Source organism: Procambarus clarkii, chromosome 5 (assembly GCF_040958095.1).
Source record: "Procambarus clarkii isolate CNS0578487 chromosome 5, FALCON_Pclarkii_2.0, whole genome shotgun sequence".
NCBI lineage: Eukaryota > Metazoa > Arthropoda > Malacostraca > Decapoda > Cambaridae > Procambarus > Procambarus clarkii.
In genome coordinates this window covers 46,115,582-46,137,156 of record NC_091154.1, presented here as the reverse complement: position 1 = coordinate 46,137,156, position 21,575 = coordinate 46,115,582, and the positions used below count along the sequence as shown (strand labels likewise).

The following is a 21,575-nucleotide window of genomic DNA, read 5'->3' as shown; positions in this document are numbered from 1 at the left end:
CCTATGTTCGTTTCCTTAGTGTAGACTGCAGTGTGGAAACCTCCGCTCTTTTCCATGACTGTTACATCTAGAAAGGGCAGCTTCCCATCCTTTTCCATCTCGTAAGTGAAACACAGCACGGAACTCTGCTCAAATGCCTCCTTCAGCTCCTGCAGATGTCTGACATCAGGTACCTGTGTAAAAATGTCGTCAACATACCTGCAGTATATGGCCGGTTTCAAGTTCATGTCGACTAAGACTTTTTGCTCGATGATACCCATGTAGAAGTTTGCAAACAGGACACCTAGGGGAGAACCCATGGCGACCCCATCTACTTGCTTATACATGTGCCCATCCGGGCTCAAGAAGGGTGCCTCTTTAGTACAAGCTTGGAGTAGTTTCCTCAGAATATTTTCTGGTATGTCAAGAGGAGTACAGGCTGGATCACGATACACTCTGTCGGCTATCATCTCGATTGTCTCGTCCACAGGTACGTTGGTAAACAGCGATTCTACGTCCAACGAGGCTCTTATCCCTGTGGCCCGTGTGCCCCGCAGTAAGTCAACAAATTCCTTTGGAGACTTCAGGCTGAAGGCGCAAGGAACATAAGGAGTCAGCAGGCCGTTGAGTCGCTTCGCCAGTCTGTACGTGGGTGTGGGTATCTGGCTAATGATTGGCCGAAGTGGGTTTCCAGGCTTGTGTGTCTTGACATTTCCATATGCATATCCAGGTTTATATTCCCCAATGATCTTTGGCAGGTGGAGTCCGGATTTCTTGGCGTTCACAGTTTCGATCAGTTTGTTGACCTTTGCTTTTAATTCGGCTGTAGTGTCCTTCGTTACCCTTTGGAACTTAGTTTGGTCAGAGAGTATGATGTTCATTTTCGCCAGATATTCGTCTTTTTTAAGAATGACATATATTGGCGACTTGTCACCTCTCCTGACAACTATCTCCTTGTTCTCACGAAGGCTTTTAGCTGCCGCTTTGAGCTCGGGGGACAGTATGGTGCTTCTGTAATTGCCTCGATTCTTTCCTCCTTCTGCAATAAGTTCTGCTTGTAAGGTATCTTTGGTAGTGACCTTCTTTTGTGTCTCGAGGTCGAATATGTCGTCTAACAGAATTTCCAACTCTACTTTCCGGGCCATCTCACTCGGTCTGGACATAACATGACAGTTTATGCCCAGATTTAGGAGAGTGACTTGGTCCTCAGTGAGGTTAATTCCTTCAAGGTTCAGGAAGCAATCTCTTGGTCGTGGAATTGCCATAGGTCCTCCATATAATGTTGTTAGTTTCTTGATAATCCTTGTTTCAGTGCTCAGGTGATGTTGGTCTGTAAGGATGTCGAGGTGTTGTTCAATGCGGGTACGGATACTTTCGTCGATGTTGCTATTTCTCCACTCGTTTGTAGCATGAAGTAGTTGCGTTTTGTTGTCTTTGATTTCATTCTCTGCGTTGTATATCTGATCACGAATCAGATCCTGGCGATATTTTATCGTGAAGGCTTGATTCCTTGCTGCTGGGTCGTGCGCTTTAATATTAGTATATTTTGGTAGCAGTATTTTCCTGTAGACATATATTATTAAATATGACCGAAAAAGTAAGATTAATAATTCTAACACGAATTTTCTCAATCTTTCATACATTTCTTTACACTGTTGGAGGTAAATCAAAAATCAATTCTCCAAAATTCATTTTTATTTCTAGTCTGACGCGACACGAGCTCGTTTCGTAAAACTTATTACATTTTCAAAGAAAATGTTCCTTGCGCCTTCAGCCTGAAGTCTCCAAAGGAATTTGTTGACTTACTGCGGGGCACACGGGCCACAGGGATAAGAGCCTCATTGGACGTAGAATCGCTGTTTACTAACGTACATGTGAACGAGACAATCGGGATGATAGCCGACAGAGTGTATCGTGATCCAGCCTGTACTCCTCTTGACATACCAGAAAATATTCTGAGGAAACTACTCCAAGCTTGTACTAAAGAGGCACCCTTCTTGAGCCCGGATGGGCACATGTATAAGCAAGTAGATGGGGTCGCCATGGGTTCTCCCCTAGGTGTCCTGTTTGCAAACTTCTACATGGGTACCATCGAGCAAAAAATCTTAGTCGACATGAACTTGAAACCGGCCATATACTGCAGGTATGTTGACGACATTTTTACACAGGTACCTGATGTCAGACATCTGCAGGAGCTGAAGGAGGCATTTGAGCAGAGTTCCGTGCTGCGTTTCACTTACGAGATGGAAAAGGATGGGAAGCTGCCCTTTCTAGATGTAACAGTTATGGAAAAGAGCGGAGGTTTCCACACTGCAGTCTACACTAAGGAAACGAACATAGGAATGTGCCTAAATGCCAACAGCGACTGCCCAGACAGGTACAAGAGGAGTGTTGTTAACGCATATGTCGACCATGCTCTCAGCCACAGTTCAGAATGGAAGCAAGTCGACGAAGAACTCTGTAGGGTAAGGCAGGTCCTAGTCAACAACGGCTTCTCCAATGGTTTCGTCGAAGACATCATAAGAAGGAAAGTGAAACGCCATGCAACCTCTGAAGAGACAACTAACACAACACCTATACCCCCTATTAGACTATTTTACAGGAACTTCTTTTCCACAGCTCATAAAACGGAGGAAAGGGTCCTGAAAGATATTGTTAATAGAAACGTTATCCCTACAGACAAAAATCAGAGGATACAACTGACGATTTACTATAAAACCAGAAAAACGGCCAGCCTACTCATGAGAAACTCTCCAGACACAAAACAGAACGCTTTAAAAGAGACTAACGTCGTCTATGCCTTCAAATGCCCTCTTGGGGACTGTAAGCTCCAAAAAAAACAGTATATAGGCAAGACAACAACATCTCTTTCTAGGCGTTTAACGATGCATAAGCAACAGGGCTCCATTAAGGAACATATAATCTCTTCCCACAACCAAACCATCGCCAGAGAAATCCTAGTAAACAACACAGAAATCATCGATAGATACAGCGATAGCAGGCGGCTTGACGTTTGCGAGGCACTACACATCAAGAAGTCAACACCAGCAATCAACAGCCAATTAATGCACAACTATATTCTACCCACCTCAAGACTCCGCTCCAATATAGAAGCATCAAGAAATATGGAATATATGGAAATATGGCTTTCTACAATCACTTCTATTCAATACCCATTGTTTCATGTTCTGTCTTGTGTTGATAATATATATATATATATATATATATATGCGAACAAGCCTGAATGGTCCCCAGGACATATGCAACTGAAAACTCACACCCCAGAAGTGACTCGAACCCATACTCCCAGAAGCAACGCATCTGGTATGTACAAGACGCCTTAATCCACTTGACCATCACGACCGGACAGAATGAGGTGATAGCCGAGGCTATTTGAACCACCCCACCGCCGGCACTCGGATAGTTATCTTGGGCATAGCATTTTACCAAATCACCTCATTCTTTGGGGCAACACGTGAGGAACACAAATGCGAACAAGCCTGAATGGTCCCCAGGACATATGCAACTGAAAACTCACACCCCAGAAGTGACTCGAACCCATACTCCCAGAAGCAACGCATCTGGTATGTACAAGACGCCTTAATCCACTTGACCATCACGACCGGACAGAATGAGGTGATAGCCGAGGCTATTTGAACCACCCCACCGCCGGCACTCGGATAGTTATCTTGGGCATAGCATTTTACCAAATCACCTCATTCTTTGGGGCAACACGTGAGGAACACAAATGCGAACAAGCCTGAATGGTCCCCAGGACATATGCAACTGAAAACTCACACCCCAGAAGTGACTCGAACCCATACTCCCAGAAGCAACGCATCTGGTATGTACAAGACGCCTTAATCCACTTGACCATCACGACCGGACAGAATGAGGTGATAGCCGAGGCTATTTGAACCACCCCACCGCCGGCACTCGGATAGTTATCTTGGGCATAGCATTTTACCAAATCACCTCATTCTTTGGGGCAACACGTGAGGAACACAAATGCGAACAAGCCTGAATGAATTGAGTCACTTCTGGGGTGTGAGTTTTCAGTTGCATATGTCCTGGGGACCATTCAGGCTTGTTCGCATTTGTGTTCCTCACGTGTTGCCCCAAAGAATGAGGTGATTTGGTAAAATGCTATGCCCAAGATAACTATCCGAGTGCCGGCGGTGGGGTGGTTCAAATAGCCTCGGCTATCACCTCATTCTGTCCGGTCGTGATGGTCAAGTGGATTAAGGCGTCTTGTACATACCAGATGCGTTGCTTCTGGGAGTATGGGTTCGAGTCACTTCTGGGGTGTGAGTTTTCAGTTGCATATGTCCTGGGGACCATTCAGGCTTGTTCGCATTTGTGTTCCTCACGTGTTGCCCCAAAGAATGAGGTGATTTGGTAAAATGCTATGCCCAAGATAACTATCCGAGTGCCGGCGGTGGGGTGGTTCAAATAGCCTCGGCTATCACCTCATTCTGTCCGGTCGTGATGGTCAAGTGGATTAAGGCGTCTTGTACATACCAGATGCGTTGCTTCTGGGAGTATGGGTTCGAGTCACTTCTGGGGTGTGAGTTTTCAGTTGCATATGTCCTGGGGACCATTCAGGCTTGTTCGCATTTGTGTTCCTCACGTGTTGCCCCAAAGAATGAGGTGATTTGGTAAAATGCTATGCCCAAGATAACTATCCGAGTGCCGGCGGTGGGGTGGTTCAAATAGCCTCGGCTATCACCTCATTCTGTCCGGTCGTGATGGTCAAGTGGATTAAGGCGTCTTGTACATACCAGATGCGTTGCTTCTGGGAGTATGGGTTCGAGTCACTTCTGGGGTGTGAGTTTTCAGTTGCATATGTCCTGGGGACCATTCAGGCTTGTTCGCATTTGTGTTCCTCACGTGTTGCCCCAAAGAATGAGGTGATTTGGTAAAATGCTATGCCCAAGATAACTATCCGAGTGCCGGCGGTGGGGTGGTTCAAATAGCCTCGGCTATCACCTCATTCTGTCCGGTCGTGATGGTCAAGTGGATTAAGGCGTCTTGTACATACCAGATGCGTTGCTTCTGGGAGTATGGGTTCGAGTCACTTCTGGGGTGTGAGTTTTCAGTTATATATATATATATATATATATATATATATATATATATATATATATATATATATATATGATAATATCGGTAATAAGACGATAATCTCTTTCAAGAGAGATTGAGCCTGCTCCTCCCTACACATTTACGTCTTTAAAGTACAAGATACTATATTGAAGATACGTCCACCAGTATCGCCAAACGTTTTGCCCAGGAAGCAAAACGTACCATGCACAACCCGACACACCGGCCCGCCCGCCGTCAACCAGCAAACTACCCATTCTCCGCCTGCCTGTTGCTGATTGGCTGGTGTCTCGTCGCACCTGCACTCACGCCACCACATGAATCGACGTCTGGGCCAGCAGCTCGCCGACTCCTCAGAATATCTCTGTGCTCCTTGGAGTTAACATCTCTCTATTAGTAGACTAAGCCCTAGCTGTCGTGTACTAAGGGAAGTGGCAGCTTGAAGCCAGTATTCCCAGCACCTCAGTTATTTGATTTATTTTAACTTGCACTTACTTGTCTTTAAAGTAACTTTTCATTGCCAGTAATTATTCATGTAGTTTTGTTTGTTGACTTGTTTTGAATTTTACGAGATTGTCTTTATTCATATCTTGTTTTCTAGAGTAATTAAAATTTCATTGTTTATACTTTGTGTTTTGTGTGTCTTCCCATTACCTTACCACAGACGAAAGGAGAATCTTCTCTTTTTTTTTTGTTATGTGACGAGGCCCTGCCCCCAGCTTTTGAAACAGCCGAACACCAACGCTTTACCGTCACAATATATATATATATATATATATATATATATATATATATATATATATATATATATATATATATATATATATATATATATATATATATATATATATATATATATATATATATATATATATATTGTGACGATAATCTCTTTCATGAGAGATTGAGCCTGTTCTTCCCTACATAAAGTTACTTATATACATACAACAATAAGATGCTACCTTCAAGATATGTCTACCAGGAGGCAAACATACCCTAAACTCCCCCCTACTCCACACTCCCTCCATGCCGGCTCGCCACCGTCATCAACCAGCAAACTACCATTCCCAGCCTACCTGCTTCTGATTGGTGACCCGCCGACTGCACACCTGCACCTCTGCACCTCAGCGCCCTCTACTTAGTCGATGTCTTGGCTTGAATCAGTCATTGAAGTTAGAATATCTTGTGCTCTCAAGCTGTGAACAACTAACTGATATACGCTCTGTCTATCAGGTGGATGTTTCTCAGCTTTTGCTTTATTCTCAGCTCCTGCTTATTTCATTTTGTCTTTATATTATAGAGTAACGTCATCCCTGTTCTTAACTTTTATGTTATATTTTTTGACTTGTTTGTTTGCACTGTACATAACAAAGGAATTGTCTTTGTTTTTAATTTGTTTTCAATTTAATTATAGTTTCATTGTTCATACTATGTGTTTTGCGTGTATTCCCTTACTTTACCACAGACAACAGCAAAACAGTCGATCTTTTTTTCTTAATGTGATAGGCATTGACACTAGCCATTAGGAGGACTGCCGAACATCTACACTCCTTCATTTTTCCGTCACAATATAAATATATATATATATATATATATATATATATATATATATATATATATATATATATATATATATATATATATATATATATATATATGCCCCGGGCTACTGCATCCAGGCGCCGCTGCGTTGTTGACCCCGTGACGCCGCCACCAGAGTCCTCAGTCTTCCTTGAATACTCCCCTCCCCCCCAGTAGGAGTTGGGGCTGAGAACCCGTTACTGGACGGACCCTTTGTAGAGGCAGGCACGATGAGCGGCGGTGAGCAGGCCAAAACGATTTTTGAACACATTAAGAGATAAGGCAAGAGGGGGGAGGGAGGGCCCCGGATGCAGGATTTAAAAGATTCCTTAATTAAACAATCTTGGATGAAAACCCCGAGTAACAAACGCTGGCACGGAGGAAACATTGGGGGAGGAGGGAGAATAAGAGTTTGCATAATAACTATACTGTAGCAATGTAAGGGAGCTAACAAATCTAATAAAACTTCCAGCGAAAGGGAGCAAAATGCATTTGGTAGGAAGAAAGGTGGGATAAGATAGCCAGTAGTACATCGCAAGGACAGCTCAAAACAAATATATAGACAGTTGTAATACGAAACACAATAAATCCTACAAATATATAATTAATACATATACCACAGAATGGATATATATCATATCATATCAAGTCGATATATAAATAACAGTAAATGGAATATAAGAAAACAATTCGTTAAGTCATATCTGTAACATGCTTGTGTCCGAAGCGCGACACAAATACAACAAATTACTAAGGATGTGAGCGGGGAACATTACCCTTGGTCCCCATCTCATGTTGGCCTCCAAATGGGTGATAGAGCTGTGAATATTTTAGTTTACCTTGAAAAGCTTCATAGAAAACACCGACCTCATCTAACCTTCTTAGTATGTTAAGATAAGCATCTTATTGCTTCTTAATTACAATTATTACTTAACCTATACCATTGATAGGTATAGGTTAACCTATACCATTGATAGATTAAGTAATAATTGTAAATAAGAGGCAATAAGATGCTTATCTTAACATACTAAGGTTAGGTGAGGTCGGTGTTTTCTATGAAGCTTTTCTAGGTAAACTAAAATATTCACAATCAATTAGTATGTCACATATGCACTTATTAAATAAGCCAATATTGACTATAAGCAAGTACGAGAGTTTAGTTAGTTTAGTTCATTTATTATGCACCCCCATACCCATCTTGTGGGCGGTAGTGGAAAGGGTTAGAGGCACATAAAGGGCTCAGGGACTGAACCCCACAATTCATTTAGCTAAGCAAGTTACAATCTTGATGAGCTAGTTACAAAATTCAATATAAGTCATCACATCAACAATGGGTTCGAGATCGACCTCAAGTACAGGTTCTAAATTAAGCAACTGACATATGTGGAGAGCTAGTGTCACAATTTATATGTTTGTCCTGCACACCGCCCCGCCCCCCTCCCCCCATCCAGTGGGCAGCGGTGGATAGGTTACAATCACTTAGTTACTACCTACAGTTAGCAAACTGGGGATATTTGGCTAAAATTTCTGGTAGCAGATCATTTTGAATTTAATATTGACACATCGCTGGAACATTGGTTATAGAACTGTCTCTAAATTCACGTATCTTTTCGCACTCCATCACATAGTGACAGAGGGTGTGCGAATAATTTTGTTGACACAGTTTACATTTGGTCAGGTCTACATCAGCAGATAATGAGAATTCCCAGAGATACTTGTAACTGAGTCTAAGCCGAGCAGTAGTAACATCTAGAAGTCTGCTGATTTTATTGGATGATCCATAGATGTGTGGCTCCTCTTGCATGATAGTATGATGATAGATGGAATTACTGGTGTCAATTTCACTTTGCCTCAGATCTACAAGATCTTGTTGAAGTTCTCGGTGTACTGCTGCTTTCAGATTGCTCATTGACAATTCAAGGTTACACTCAACGGCTCCTTTAAAGGCAGATTCTTTCGCTAACTTATCAGCTCTATCATGCATTCGGAGGCCAACATGAGATGGAGACTACATGAAATGGACTCTGTTACCATCCTTAATAATTTTGTTGTATTTGTGTCTAGCTTGGGACACGAGCATGTTCCAGTTATGTCTTAAAGAGTTGAGAGCATTTAAGGATGATAAGGAGTCACTTACAATTAATGTATCAAGTTTTGAGACTTGTACACATTTCAGTGCAAGGATCAAGGCAAATAGTTCAGTCTGAAGGGTAGAGGCCCAGTTGTTTATACGGACTCCCCACTCAAAGTATAGGCTATCGCCCATTGTCAGGACAACTGCACTTCCAGCTGCACCCGTGGTGCGGTGTAGGGAACCATCAGTGTATATAATTTGAGAGTGAGAATGCTCTGTGGACAGAGCATCAATATGGCTTAAGGCGTTGAGCTTTGCCTCAAGACGAAGCTTGGGCTGATCTCTAATTTGCTTCTTGGGTGGAAAGGGAGGGATTAAAACTGGAAAGGGTGTAACCTCCCACGGTGCAGGAAAGTGCCGTTGTTGTTTCTCTTGGTACAAATCATGAACCTGATACATTCTGAGTTGAGTTCCAGTTTTTGTTATCCATTTGAAACAATGCTAATCTTCAATAAAGAAATTCTGGAGGGCTTCTGTGCAAGGATTAGGATGAGTTAGCCTAAGCATTTTTATACCAATTTGACAGTTAATTTCAGTAACACGATCAACAACGCTCGTAATATTAAGTTCCTTTCTCATATTAAGTATCTTTGTGGTACGAGGGCACCCAAGGATTATCCTCAAGGCTTCGTTCTGCAATTTTTCAAGCCCTCCAAGCTTTCTTTCAGGCATCAAAACAAGCAGAGGTGCAGCATAATCCACTAAAGATCTGATGTATGCAAAGTACATCATTTTGACAATTCTGACATTGGCACCATAGCCTGAGTGATAACCTGCAACGGGTTGTTTCTGCATACAACCTTCTCGAGGGAGTGTTATGTCAGAGAAAGGTTCCCAATTAGGCGTTTCTAGGTTAGGTGGTTCCGGACGAAGTAGTTCAGGATGAGGTGATTCAGGATGAGGCGGATTGGGGTTTACCCCATCTTTCGCAATCGCTGGGTGTTGCTGTTGAATGTTGAGATTGGAGTCCAAACTCTCGCAGCCCTCAGTGGCCATGGGTGCAAGGTGCCTTAATGATACAGTGGTAATCCTGCCATCTGGGAACTTGGCATGGGTGTATTCCGGATTCACGTCTACGACCTCAACCTCATCAACTAGAGGATCATTTTTACTTTGCCGCACTTGACGTTTTAAAGAGGACAGGGCCTCTGCAAGCAAGCCACGTAAGTAGAGTTCGCCCTGAAGTAGACCTTCTTGTATGCCGAAAGAATCGTTCATGTGGTGTACAATTTGTAGAGGTGCACAACAGTGATCGAAAAGAGTGGAGTGCATCAGGAAGAACAACTTCCCATTGGGATATATCTAAGCCTCTCGTACTGAGAGCTAGCAGCACTGTCTTCCAAATAATCCCATTGTACTTCTCAGCCTGGCCATTTTCTCTAGAGTTGTAAGGAGTCGTACGGCTAGTTGCTACCCCTTTTTTGAGTAGAAAATTTTTCAACTCCTCAGACATAAAGGAAGTTTCCCTATCAGAATGTATATATGCAGGCATACCAAAGATTGCAAACAACTACACCAGGCACTGAATTACTGTACTAGCAGTCATATCTGAACAAGGGAATGCAAAAGGGAATCTAGAGAATTCATCTACAACTGTAAGAATATATTTATTCCTTGAATGTGATGGAAGTGGTCCTTTAAAATCTATGTTGAGTCTTTCAAATGGCTGAGTAGCTTTAATCAAATGCCCAGAGTCAAACTTGCAAAACCGAGGATTAAGTTCAGAGCATGCAGAGCAAGAATTAGTCATCTTCTTCACTTCTTCCACAGAATAAGGCAGATTTCGACATCGGACAAAATGAGCCATACGAGACACTCCAGGGTGACACAGATTGTCATGTAATTCCTGTAGTTCATCCACACTGGTGGCACCACATACACGTGAGAATGCATCAGCTGGTATGTTCCTTTTACCTGGGCGATATACAATGTCATAGTGGTAACAGGAGAGTTCGACTCGCCATCTAGCAATTTTATCATTTTTAATCTTACCAGCTGATTTAGAGTTAAACATAAAAGCAACGCTGCGCTGGTTAGTCACAAGCCGAAAATGGCGTCCAATGAGATAGTGTCGCCACTTCCTTAGGGCTTCCACAATGGCATACGCTTCCTTCTCCACTGATGAGTGCCTTTGTTCACTATTTGAAAGTGTTCGGGAGAAGAAAGCTACTGGTTGTTTATTCTGGATTAGGGTAGCGGCAATAGCATGATCTGAAGCATCGGTTTCCACAGCAAAAGGAGCTGTTGGGTCGACTGCTCGAACCACTGCCTCAGCAATGTCTTGTTTCAATCCATCAAAAGCTTTTGCAGCGGCAGCAGATAAGGGAAAACCATTGGCATGAGAGACTGGACGGATCTTCTCAGAAAAGCCCAGCACCCAACGGGAGTAATGTGCAAGCATTCCCATTGTTCTGCGTAAAGAACCTGTGTTGCTTGGTAGTGGAAGTTTTAACAGTGATTCGAGGCGTTCTGGGTCAGGTCTAATTTCTCCTTCTTGTATAAGATATCCCAACAGCTTTATAGACCGGAGTCGAAAACTACACTTCTCAAGATTCAGGGTCAGGTTATACCTTCTTGCAACGTCCATAAAATGTTTCAGATTTTTATCATGGTCTTCTTCAGAATCTCCACACACACAGACATCATCTACATAAGCAAAGGTGCCCTTCACTCCTTCTTTCTCGAGGATGCCATCAATTACTTTTTGAAAACTAGCCACTCCATTAGTGACCCCAAATGGGATACGATTAAATTCAAAAAGCTTCCCACAAGCTTCAAAGGCTGTATAGGGTTTCTTTCCCTCTGTTAAACCCACTTGATGGTAAGCACTTCTCAAGACTAGCGTGCTGTATACTTTAAATCTAGCAACATTATTCACAATCTCATCTATATGTGGTAAGGGGTAGGCATCCAGTCCCGTGAATCGATTGATTGTTTGTGAATAATCTACAACCATTCTTTTCTTGTGATGTTCTCCTTTAGTTACTAATACCTGGGCTCTCCATGGAGAATGACTGGGTCTAATTATCTCTTCACGTAGACCCAGAGCGGTCTCAGATTCAATAAACAACTTGTCAGCCTCAGAATAGCGTCTGGATTTTACAGCAATCGGCTTGCAGTCTGGTGCTAAATTACTGAAGAGAGATGGAGTCGGAACTTTGACGGCAGCTAATCCACATATTCTAAGAGGAGGTTTATCTCCTCCAAAAGCCATCTCGAGCACAGAATAATTTTGTAAAAAGTTATGGCCTAAAACCACATCAGCACACAAATCGGGTAACACTTTGAGATTCACACCATGGTAAGTTTCTCCTTGCAATTCTAAGTCTACAGAACACTGCCCCAGGAATTTTGAAGAGAACGATACAGTAGCCATAGAAACTGCCCCAGTGTCAGGATAGACGAGTAACCCACTCTGCTCGGCAATATTCTTATGAATAAAGTTCTCAGAGCTACCAGTGTCAATCAGTGCATTAACTGGAATACCATTGATCTTAGAACTAAGCACTGATTTATTGAGACATGAGGGCGAAATCCCAGCTAAAGTAGCGAGCATAGCAGCGGAATGTTGGGTGTTTGAAGCGCTGTTAGTCTGTTTCAGAGATCGACAGACCTTAGCATAAAGACCCTTTTTCCTGCAATTCATACACAGAGCCTCTCTAGCTGGACATCGACTGCGAGGATGTCGAGTGTGACCACAAAAGAAGCACTTTAAACCACTAGTTGTAGCTGCAGAAACTGTGTCAACTTTTTTTTCTATACTTTCTTGTCCTCCTGAGTCCTCAAGGTCTATTGAGAGTGCCATAACAGTGTTTATAGCCCCTGGCTGAGCATAAGAGGGGAGGGCAAAATGTTTACAATTGCTAATGAAGAGAACCTCAACACTTTCCTCTCATAATGTGGTTTGTCTCACCATATTATCACTCAATGAATTAACTTAATTAACCCCCTTGTCACCTAGTGCGGGCTAGGTATCCCAAGTCTCCTTGTTTCTTTTTTTGACTTAATTTTTAACTTACACTTAACTAGTCATTTACTGAACTTAATTAATTGAGTGCATTAATATTTCTTCAGGTCTTATTAATTATACAGTCATAACTGAACTATTTATAGTTAATAATCATTAGCTTAAATTTGCCTATGTTTATTATTCAACTTTTTCTTTGATTTCATTTATTACCTAGGTTGCCTAGCCTCGCCATGCTCCCTTACTCCATTGTACCCCTGGCTTTGCCTGTATCTCAAATTGCTAATTGTTACTTACAGTGTACCTGAGAGTACTTGTAAGCAATCTACCTCATTTTTTCTTTTTTTTTTGCTCAATTTGTTTTTGTATTGTATAGTCTTGTTTATATCTTTGTTTTGTATTTCTATATCTGTTGTTTTGTATAGTCCATGTTTATATGTTTTTTCTTTAATCTCATTTATTACCTAGGTTGCCTAGCCTCGCCATACTCCCTTACTCCATTGTACCCCTGTAAGCCCCTTGTAAGCTACCTCATTTTTTTCTTTTGTTGTTCATTTGGCGTTTGTTTTGTACAGTATTGTTTATAAATTTTTCCCCCCTTTTATAGCTTAATTCTACTTTGTAATTTGCCTTTCTTACATTGTTTTCCTGCAATCAGCTTTTTTATGCAGACAAGTATAGACCCAGAACTAAACCTCTTATCCATTATCTATGACAATCATCACTTTAATGATCTAAATTCCAGATATTTTGCAGCACATGATGTAAACAATGTATTAACTCATAATCACAATATCTCTGTAATCAATTTGAACGTTAGATCCCTAGGTAAACACTTCGATGATGTTAGTGCCTTGATTGAAACTATTGACAACAAATTCTCTTTTATTATACTTACTGAAACATGGTTGAAAGAGGATACTACTCAACTCTTTAACATGCCTAACTACTCGGCAATTCACAACTGTCGTCAACTTCAGAGAGGTGGTGGCACTGCTCTTTACTACCACCAAGAACTAACATGCTTAAAAGAAATTAGAACTAGAGACTGCTGTGGGGAGTATATCTTCGCCAGCTTCAGAGTCAAGGGTGCCGAGTCTGTCCTGTCTGTGGGTGCAGTCTATAGAATTCCTAATACTGATGTATCCGAATTCAACTCAACCTTAGAAATCTAATACTCGATAACAGACTGAACAAAAACCATCTAATTATCGCAGGGGACTTTAATATTGACCTCTGCGAGCCTGAACACCCTACTGCTGTTAGCTTCCTCAACTGTATGAATTCCTGCTTCCTCATACCTTTAATCACTAGACCTACTAGAATCACTGATAGTACTGCCACGACTCTAGATCACATCTGGACCAACATAACCTCTCCGCTTACTTCAGGTATAATCACCGATAGCACCACAGACCATTATCCCACATTTCTCTTAACAAGCATTAACAAACCACCTCTAGACACAAGGGAGTTAAGTTTTAGGCTGCACAATGAAACTGCTATAGACAATTTTATAACTGCTGCTGATAATGTCAACTGGGAGTCCGAGTTAGGTAACATAAGGGACATCAACCTAGCAGTGCAATCTTTTCTTCAAAAAACTCTTAGCCTTTATAACACCCACTGTCCTATGCTTACAAAACAAGTCACAACCGAAAGGCTTAACAATCCCTAGCTTACAAAGGGAATACTTAAATCCATTAATAAAAAACATGACCTTGAGAAAAAGTATAGGTTAGGAATTGTCTCCAAAGAATTCTCAAAGAATTACTCATTATTACTATCTAAGATAATTAGACGAGCCAAAACTAAATACTACGAAGATAAATTTACCCAAATAAAGAGCAACATTAAAAAAACTTAGAGCACAATTTCACAAATATTGGGATCAAAGAAGACTTTAAATAACAAACCAACACTCCTGTCCAATAACGATGGTCAGCTTTCAGCCTCAGATTCTGCTATTGAGTTCAATAGGTTCTTCTCTTCCATTGGGTCATCCCTTGCAAATGATACTCCATCTTCCAGTACTGACGTTAAGGACTATCTCACAGGTAACTATCCACAGTCTCTGTACCTAAAGCCTATTAATTCCACTGACGTCAATGAGATAATCCTCTCCCTTAAAACCAAGTCTAGTGCCCTTGAGGAGATACCAACTTTAATTTACAAAAAAGCCTCCAGATCTTTAGCCCCTGCTATTGCATTGCTCTTCAATAAGTCACTTGAACTCCAAACCTTTCCAGATGTTCTAAAAAAAAGCGAGAGTGACGCCTGTCCACAAATGTGGTGATCCCACAGATGTTAACAACTACAGACCTATATCAATCCTCCCAAACTTGTCAAAAAATTTTGAAAAACTAATCTACAAGCAGCTTTACTCTTATCTAGCCAAACACAATATACTTAGCCCTTGCCAATATGGCTTCAGACCCAAAAAAAGCACTAACGATGCACTTATTAGTATGCTTAACTCGATTCATACAGCTCTTGATAAAAATGAGTTCCCTGTTGGGTTATTTGTGGACCTGCGTAAAGCTTTTGACACTGTCAACCACCAAAACCTTCTTCTTAAACTTCATCATTATGGAGTCAGAGGACACTCCCTGCAATACCTCAAATTCTACCTTACTGACAGGCTCCAGTATGTTTCTGTGAATAATTCAATTTCTCCCACCCTACCCATCAACATTGGTGTTCCTCAGGGCAGCATACTTGGCCCTCTCCTCTTTCTCATCTACATTAATGACCTTCCAAATGCCTCCCAGCACCTCAAACCAATTCTATTTGCTGACGACACAACCTTCATTTACTCCAGTCCTGACCCCCTTGCTCTAAATGCCACAGTAAATACTGAGCTAAATAAAGTCCATCTTTGGCTAACTGCCAACAAACTCACCCTTAACATTGACAAAACTTTCTATATTCTGTTTGGCAATAAATCCTCTAATCAAATAAATCTCAAAATTAACAATACCCAAATTTGTAACAAATTAGATGGCAAATTCCTTGGCATTCTCATTGACCAGAAGCTGAATTTCAAGGGCCACATTCTAAATATATCAAAAAAAGTTTCAAAAACTGTTGGCATTCTTTCTAAGATCAGATATTATGTACCCCGCCCTGCCCTGGTGACTCTCTATTACTCCCTCGTCTATCCATATCTCAACTATGGTATTTGTGCTTGGGGTTCTACTACCCAAAATCATTTACGTCCTCTAATTACACAACACAAAGCTGCTATTAGGACAATATCCAACTCTGGCCTCAGACATCACTCGGTACCCCTACTCAAATCTCTGAATATGTTAGACATTAAGTCACTGCACATTCTCTCATGTGTATTATACATATATAAAACGCTAAACTGTAATGCCAATCCTGACCTCAAAAGCTTCATAGAAGGTTGTAACAGAACCCATGAGCACCACACCAGAAATAAATACAGTTTTGATATTCCTAGAGTACGACTTAATCAAACTAGAAATGCTCTACAAATCAAGGGACCCAGATTGTGGAATGACCTTCCCAACCATGTTAAAGACTGTACCTCTCTCAACCAGTTTAAGATAAAAACGAAGCTATACCTAATAAATTCCCTGTAACCTACCTTACCCCTCTAATGTCATCCAATGTCTGTTTGTTTTTTAAAGAGCGCTGTTTGTCGACAGAATTGTATTTGTGCTGCTTTTTCAGCTATGTTTTCATTCCATGTTTTCATTTTACTCTGTATGCTCAATTAGTATTAAGCTTTAGTCATTTAAGTTTTTTATGCCCGAAACGCTTTGCGTAATAGTGGCTTTTGGCATTGTATGTACTAGCCCTAACTATAAATCCATCACTCTTTGTAAAATCTCTTTTATGTATGTACCTTACCTAAATAAACATTTTGATTTTGATTTTGATTTTGAAGAGGCAGAAAGTTTCTGTGCCGTTCCTAGAGTGTGAGCCTGGTCAAAGGCTGATTGTATGTCTAAAGTTTTATTTTCAAGTAAGCGCTGCCTTATTGTGGCAGAACCTAGCCCATTAATGAAAGCATCTCTCACATAGTTATTACTGGCTTCTACAGCAGTCACTGCTTTGAACTGGCAATCTTTAGCTAATAACTTTAATGCCTGAAGAAACTGGTGACTCACCGGGTTCTTGGCGCCGTGTTGCAAGCACATACCTTGCGAATACTTCATTCTTGGGCTTCACAAACAGTTCTGTTAGGGATTTTTCTGCCGCATCATACGTAGTGCAGTCAGCTATGTAGTCGAACACACGTGGAGCAACGTAGTTTATAAGGAGACGCAGCTTATCCACGGTGGGAGTATTTTCTTCTACTTCTAGAGTCAAGATTTGAAACGTCTTGAGCCAGTGACGCCATTCTTGAGCGGCGGTGATGGAGTTTGGGTCAGTAGCAAACCGCTGGGGCCGTAGTAACCGCTCCATGTTCACTGGCTGTATTTTTTTGATCAATAAATTGAGGTGAATGAGAAGCGTCGCCAGACATGTGGCTTTATTGATCAAATAATTACAGTACAGTTACATCCTGTAATAAGCCATTAATACACTATACTTATACACAGTTTAAGCACTGTCTATTCATTATAACAATAAGCCAACTGCACACGACTAAAGCTGGAATATACAGAAATTAAACTAGAGGTTAACATTACACAAACCTGTACACAAGCATGACACAGCTGATCTGACGATACAAACAAGTCAAGCGAGCATCCAAACAAAACAGTTAAGCGAGCATCCATCCGGTACGATAATATATAACACTTTTACTACACATACATACAATGCCTAAAGCCACTATTACGCAAAGCGTTTTGGGCAGGAAAAACACTAAGACTAAAACTTAATACTAATTAAGATTAAAGTATAAATTGTGTTGAGAAAAAAATGAAAAAAGGGGAGGGGGAAATATGGCAGAAAAAATAAAAATACAATTTGGTCAACAAACAGCATTCTTTAAAATAGTAGACATTGGTTGACATTTTGAGAGTGAGGTAGGTTATGAAGCGAGTAGATTATCCCAATAATATACTCGCTCCAAATGCATTGTTAATATTCCTGTCAACCTTTGGAGATGAATGAGGTAAGGCGTTGCCCGGGCAACACGGTGAGGTGTTGCCCGAGCATATAAGCAGCAGAAGAGCAAACATTAACTAGTCTACTTTCAAGTGTGGTCTAGAGCAGACACTTGCGAGATACTGTACCGACGCTCAGTGCGCTCAACTCACACCAAAGTATCACCTGTGTACTTCTGTATATTCGACCAAATATATATATAGTATCTTAGTGTCTGTGTTTATTGTCACCATACTTTATGTAACAATAGAACCGTTACATTGGTGACCCAGTGAGTGAAAAAGAACACCTAGTCACAAACTAGATCTTCGTCATGGATTTATCTACCAGGTTTCCAGCATACAACGCAGATGAGCCAGAATTTTGGTTCATGCAGATGGAGGCTATTTTCGACCTTCACGAAATTTCGACTGAGAAAGCCCGATATGCCTGTACCCTGCCAACACTTACCTCGGAGGCTATGCACACTGCCTCCGCTGTCATCACCGCACCATCACCGGACACCAGGACGTACACTGCATTGAAGGCCGCTCTTCTACAGGCAGCAATGAAACGCCGCATTCAACAAAGGGACCAACTCCTCACTGACAAAAGATTAGCAGACAAAACACCAGCTCAGCTTCTGCGGCATATTCAGTATGTGATGCATACTGCAACTGGCCCAGCCCCCAGCGAGATTGTGAGATCACTGTGGATACAACTCTGTCCAAAACACATTCAACCGGCCCTATTCAGTATGGCACCCCATTAGCCCAGCTGGCTACACTGGCAGACCGGCTTCATACGACGTCTGATAACGCTACGCTGTCCTATCCCAGTGTAACACAGCAGACTACAGACACCCAACAACTCGACGTCCTCCAGAACCGGCGTTTCTTCCACCCAGGGAGGACGTACCATGCGAATCCAGTATCAGTCTCTAGGTGACAGCGAGAACATCGGGGAGAGCTTTGTTCTTACCACCAGAAGTTCGGACACCAAGCCCGCAACTGTAGGGCTCCTTGTTCCTGGTCGGGAAACTACTTCGGCGGGGACTGTTAACGGCCAGTGACCCCGCCATTTCAAACACTACACTGCTCTACATATCTGACGTCATAACCAAACGCCGTTTCCTCAGTGACACAGGTGCAGCAGCTAGTGTGTTGCCTCCCCCACTGGTCAAACCAACCCGTACTCCTGGTTTGGACTTACGAGCCGCCAATGGTACGTCCGTCCGTACATATGGGACCCGCGCCCGGGTTCTCGAGTTCGCCTCTCTGGGGCGCTTTACGTGGACTTTCCTCATAGCGGATGTGGAACAACCCATTCTTGGATGGGATTTCCTGCAACACCATCGACTTATTGTGGATCCCGCAGGTGCAGTACTTCGAGCCTCTCCTAGTACCTCTACACAAGTTAACATCGTCACCCCAGTCGCATCTACGGAACTTCAAGCACTCCTGGATGAATTCAAAGATGTGACCCAACCCGTCAGCCCTCGACCAGAGGTGTAACATACGATTATGCATCACATTACTACAACGGGAGCACCTACCTTCGCCAGACCACGCCGCCTGGCACCGGAACGACTGGCGGTAGCACGTGCTGAATTCAATAAACTACAGGAGGCGGGAATAATCCGCCCTTCGAACAGTCCATGGGCTTCACCTCTCCATATGGTCCCGAAAACAGCGCCAGGGGAATGGCGCCCTTGCGGAGACTACAGGGCTCTCAACGTTCGTACTCTGCCGGATCGCTACCCAATACCACACATCCAGAATTTCTCACAGGGATTGAGCAACGCAACCGTTTTTTTGAAAATTGACCTTGTGCGGGCATTTCACCAGATCCCTGTGGAACCGGTAGACATTCCGAAAACAGCGATCACAACACCTTTTGGACTGTTTGAATTCGTCCGGATGCCTTTTGGTCTACAGAATGGAGCCCAGACATTCCAACGCTTCATCGACCAAGTAGTTAAGGACCTTCCTTTTTGCTACGCCTACATTGATGATCTGCTGGTGGCCAGTACATCACCAACAGAACATCTGCTACACCTCCGACTCCTTCTCACCCGTCTGCGCAACTTCGGCTTGCAGCTCAACTCCGAGAAGTGTATTTTCCATGTTCCAGAGCTGGATTTCTTGGGACACCGTGTGTCAGCAGCAGGGGTCCAACCACTAGAGAAGAAAATCGAGGCAATCAAGGAATTTCCGCGCCCATCTACTCCAAAGAAGTTGCAAGAATTTCTTGGTGTAGTGAATTTTTATCATCGATTCATCCCACATTGTTCGGACATCTTGCGACACTTATACGACTTATTACGTGGTCGGAAACTCACGTCCCATCTTCCGTTGGAGTGCACTCCCCAGGCAGAGACAGCATTCACCGACATAAAACACAAGCTGGCGGAATTCACCTTGCTCGCACACCCAGTGTCTGACGCTCCCACCAATCTATCTACCGACGCTTCAAACACAGCAATTGGTGCTGTACTACAACAGCTCGTTGATGGAGAATGACGCCCAATTGCATTCTTTTCAGCGCGCCTGTCACCCACTGAAGAGAAGTACAGCACTTTTGATAGGGAACTGCTCGCCATCTACTCAGCCATACAACATTTCCGGCACTTTCTCGAGGGGCGGAACTTCCACATCCTCACAGACCACAAACCTCTCACTTATGAGCTGGCGGCCAAGGGTGATGCTCACTCTCCTCGAGTAGCCAACCACCTGGGAGTTATTTCCCAATTTACCTCGGATATCCGCCATGTCAAAGGAACTAATAATGTCATAGCCGATGCACTGTCTCGACCCACCATAAACCACGTCGTGACAAACCCAACTCAGGTGGACTATTGTGTAATCAGTAAGGCCCAACGGGAAGACCCTGATCTGCAGCGATTACGAACATCTGACACAGCTCTCCGGTTCATCGAGATTCCCATGGAAGGTGGCGGAAGTATAATCTGTGACAATCACGGACGGGAGCACTTAGGCCCTACATTCCTGCCCAGTTTCGCTGGAAAACGTTCTCAGTATTTCACTCCCTAGCACACCCAGGAGTACGTGCTTCCCAGAAACTACTAACGGAGCGTGTTGTATGGCCAGGAATCAATGCTGATGTTCGACGATGGACTCGCTCATGTCTCCAGTCCCAGCGAGCAAAAACACATCGTCACACAAAGAGCCCTCTTCAACAGTTTCCGTTACCTTCTGACCGTTTCGAGGTGGTGCATGTAGACATCGTTGGACCATTACCGTCGGCAAGAGGATATTCTTATCTACTCACCTGCATCGATCGATTCTCCAGATGGCCGGAAGCAATCCCATTAATCAACATCTCAGCTGAGTCAGTGGTCCAGGCTTTCCTCTCTGGATGGGTCGCCCGTTTTGGCAGCCCCTCTGTCATCATCACCGACCAAGGACGACAGTTCGAATCATATCTATGGAAGGAACTTATGGAATTCCTCGGCACCACACATAACCGAACCACAGCATACCACCCTGAGTCGAACGGAATGGTAGAACGCTTTCATAGACAACTAAAAGCTGCCCTAAGAGCTCAAGCACGCCCTGATGATTGGATCGACAACCTTCCATTAGTTTTGCTTGACATCCGTTCGGCCACGAAGGAGGGCAGTGGATTCTCGGCAGCAGACTTAGTATACGGATCTAGCCTGCGGCTTCCGGGCGAATTCTTAACCCCAACGCCACTTATCACACCCCCAGACCCCACTTTTGT

The 21,575-nt window shown here is 42.9% G+C and overlaps 1 protein-coding gene across 1 annotated transcript in view; it reads right to left on the bottom strand.

Annotated features, from left to right (window-relative positions):
• Nucleotides 1-17,350: 17,350 nt before the first annotated feature.
• The window catches only part of LOC138351955 (gastrula zinc finger protein XlCGF8.2DB-like), a 55,802-nt gene continuing 51,577 nt past the window's right edge, over nt 17,351-21,575 (bottom strand). The window contains exon 2 of the mRNA XM_069304127.1: nt 17,351-17,390. Within this exon, the coding sequence (XP_069160228.1) occupies nt 17,351-17,390 (40 nt within the window). The remainder of the gene's footprint in view (nt 17,391-21,575) is intronic.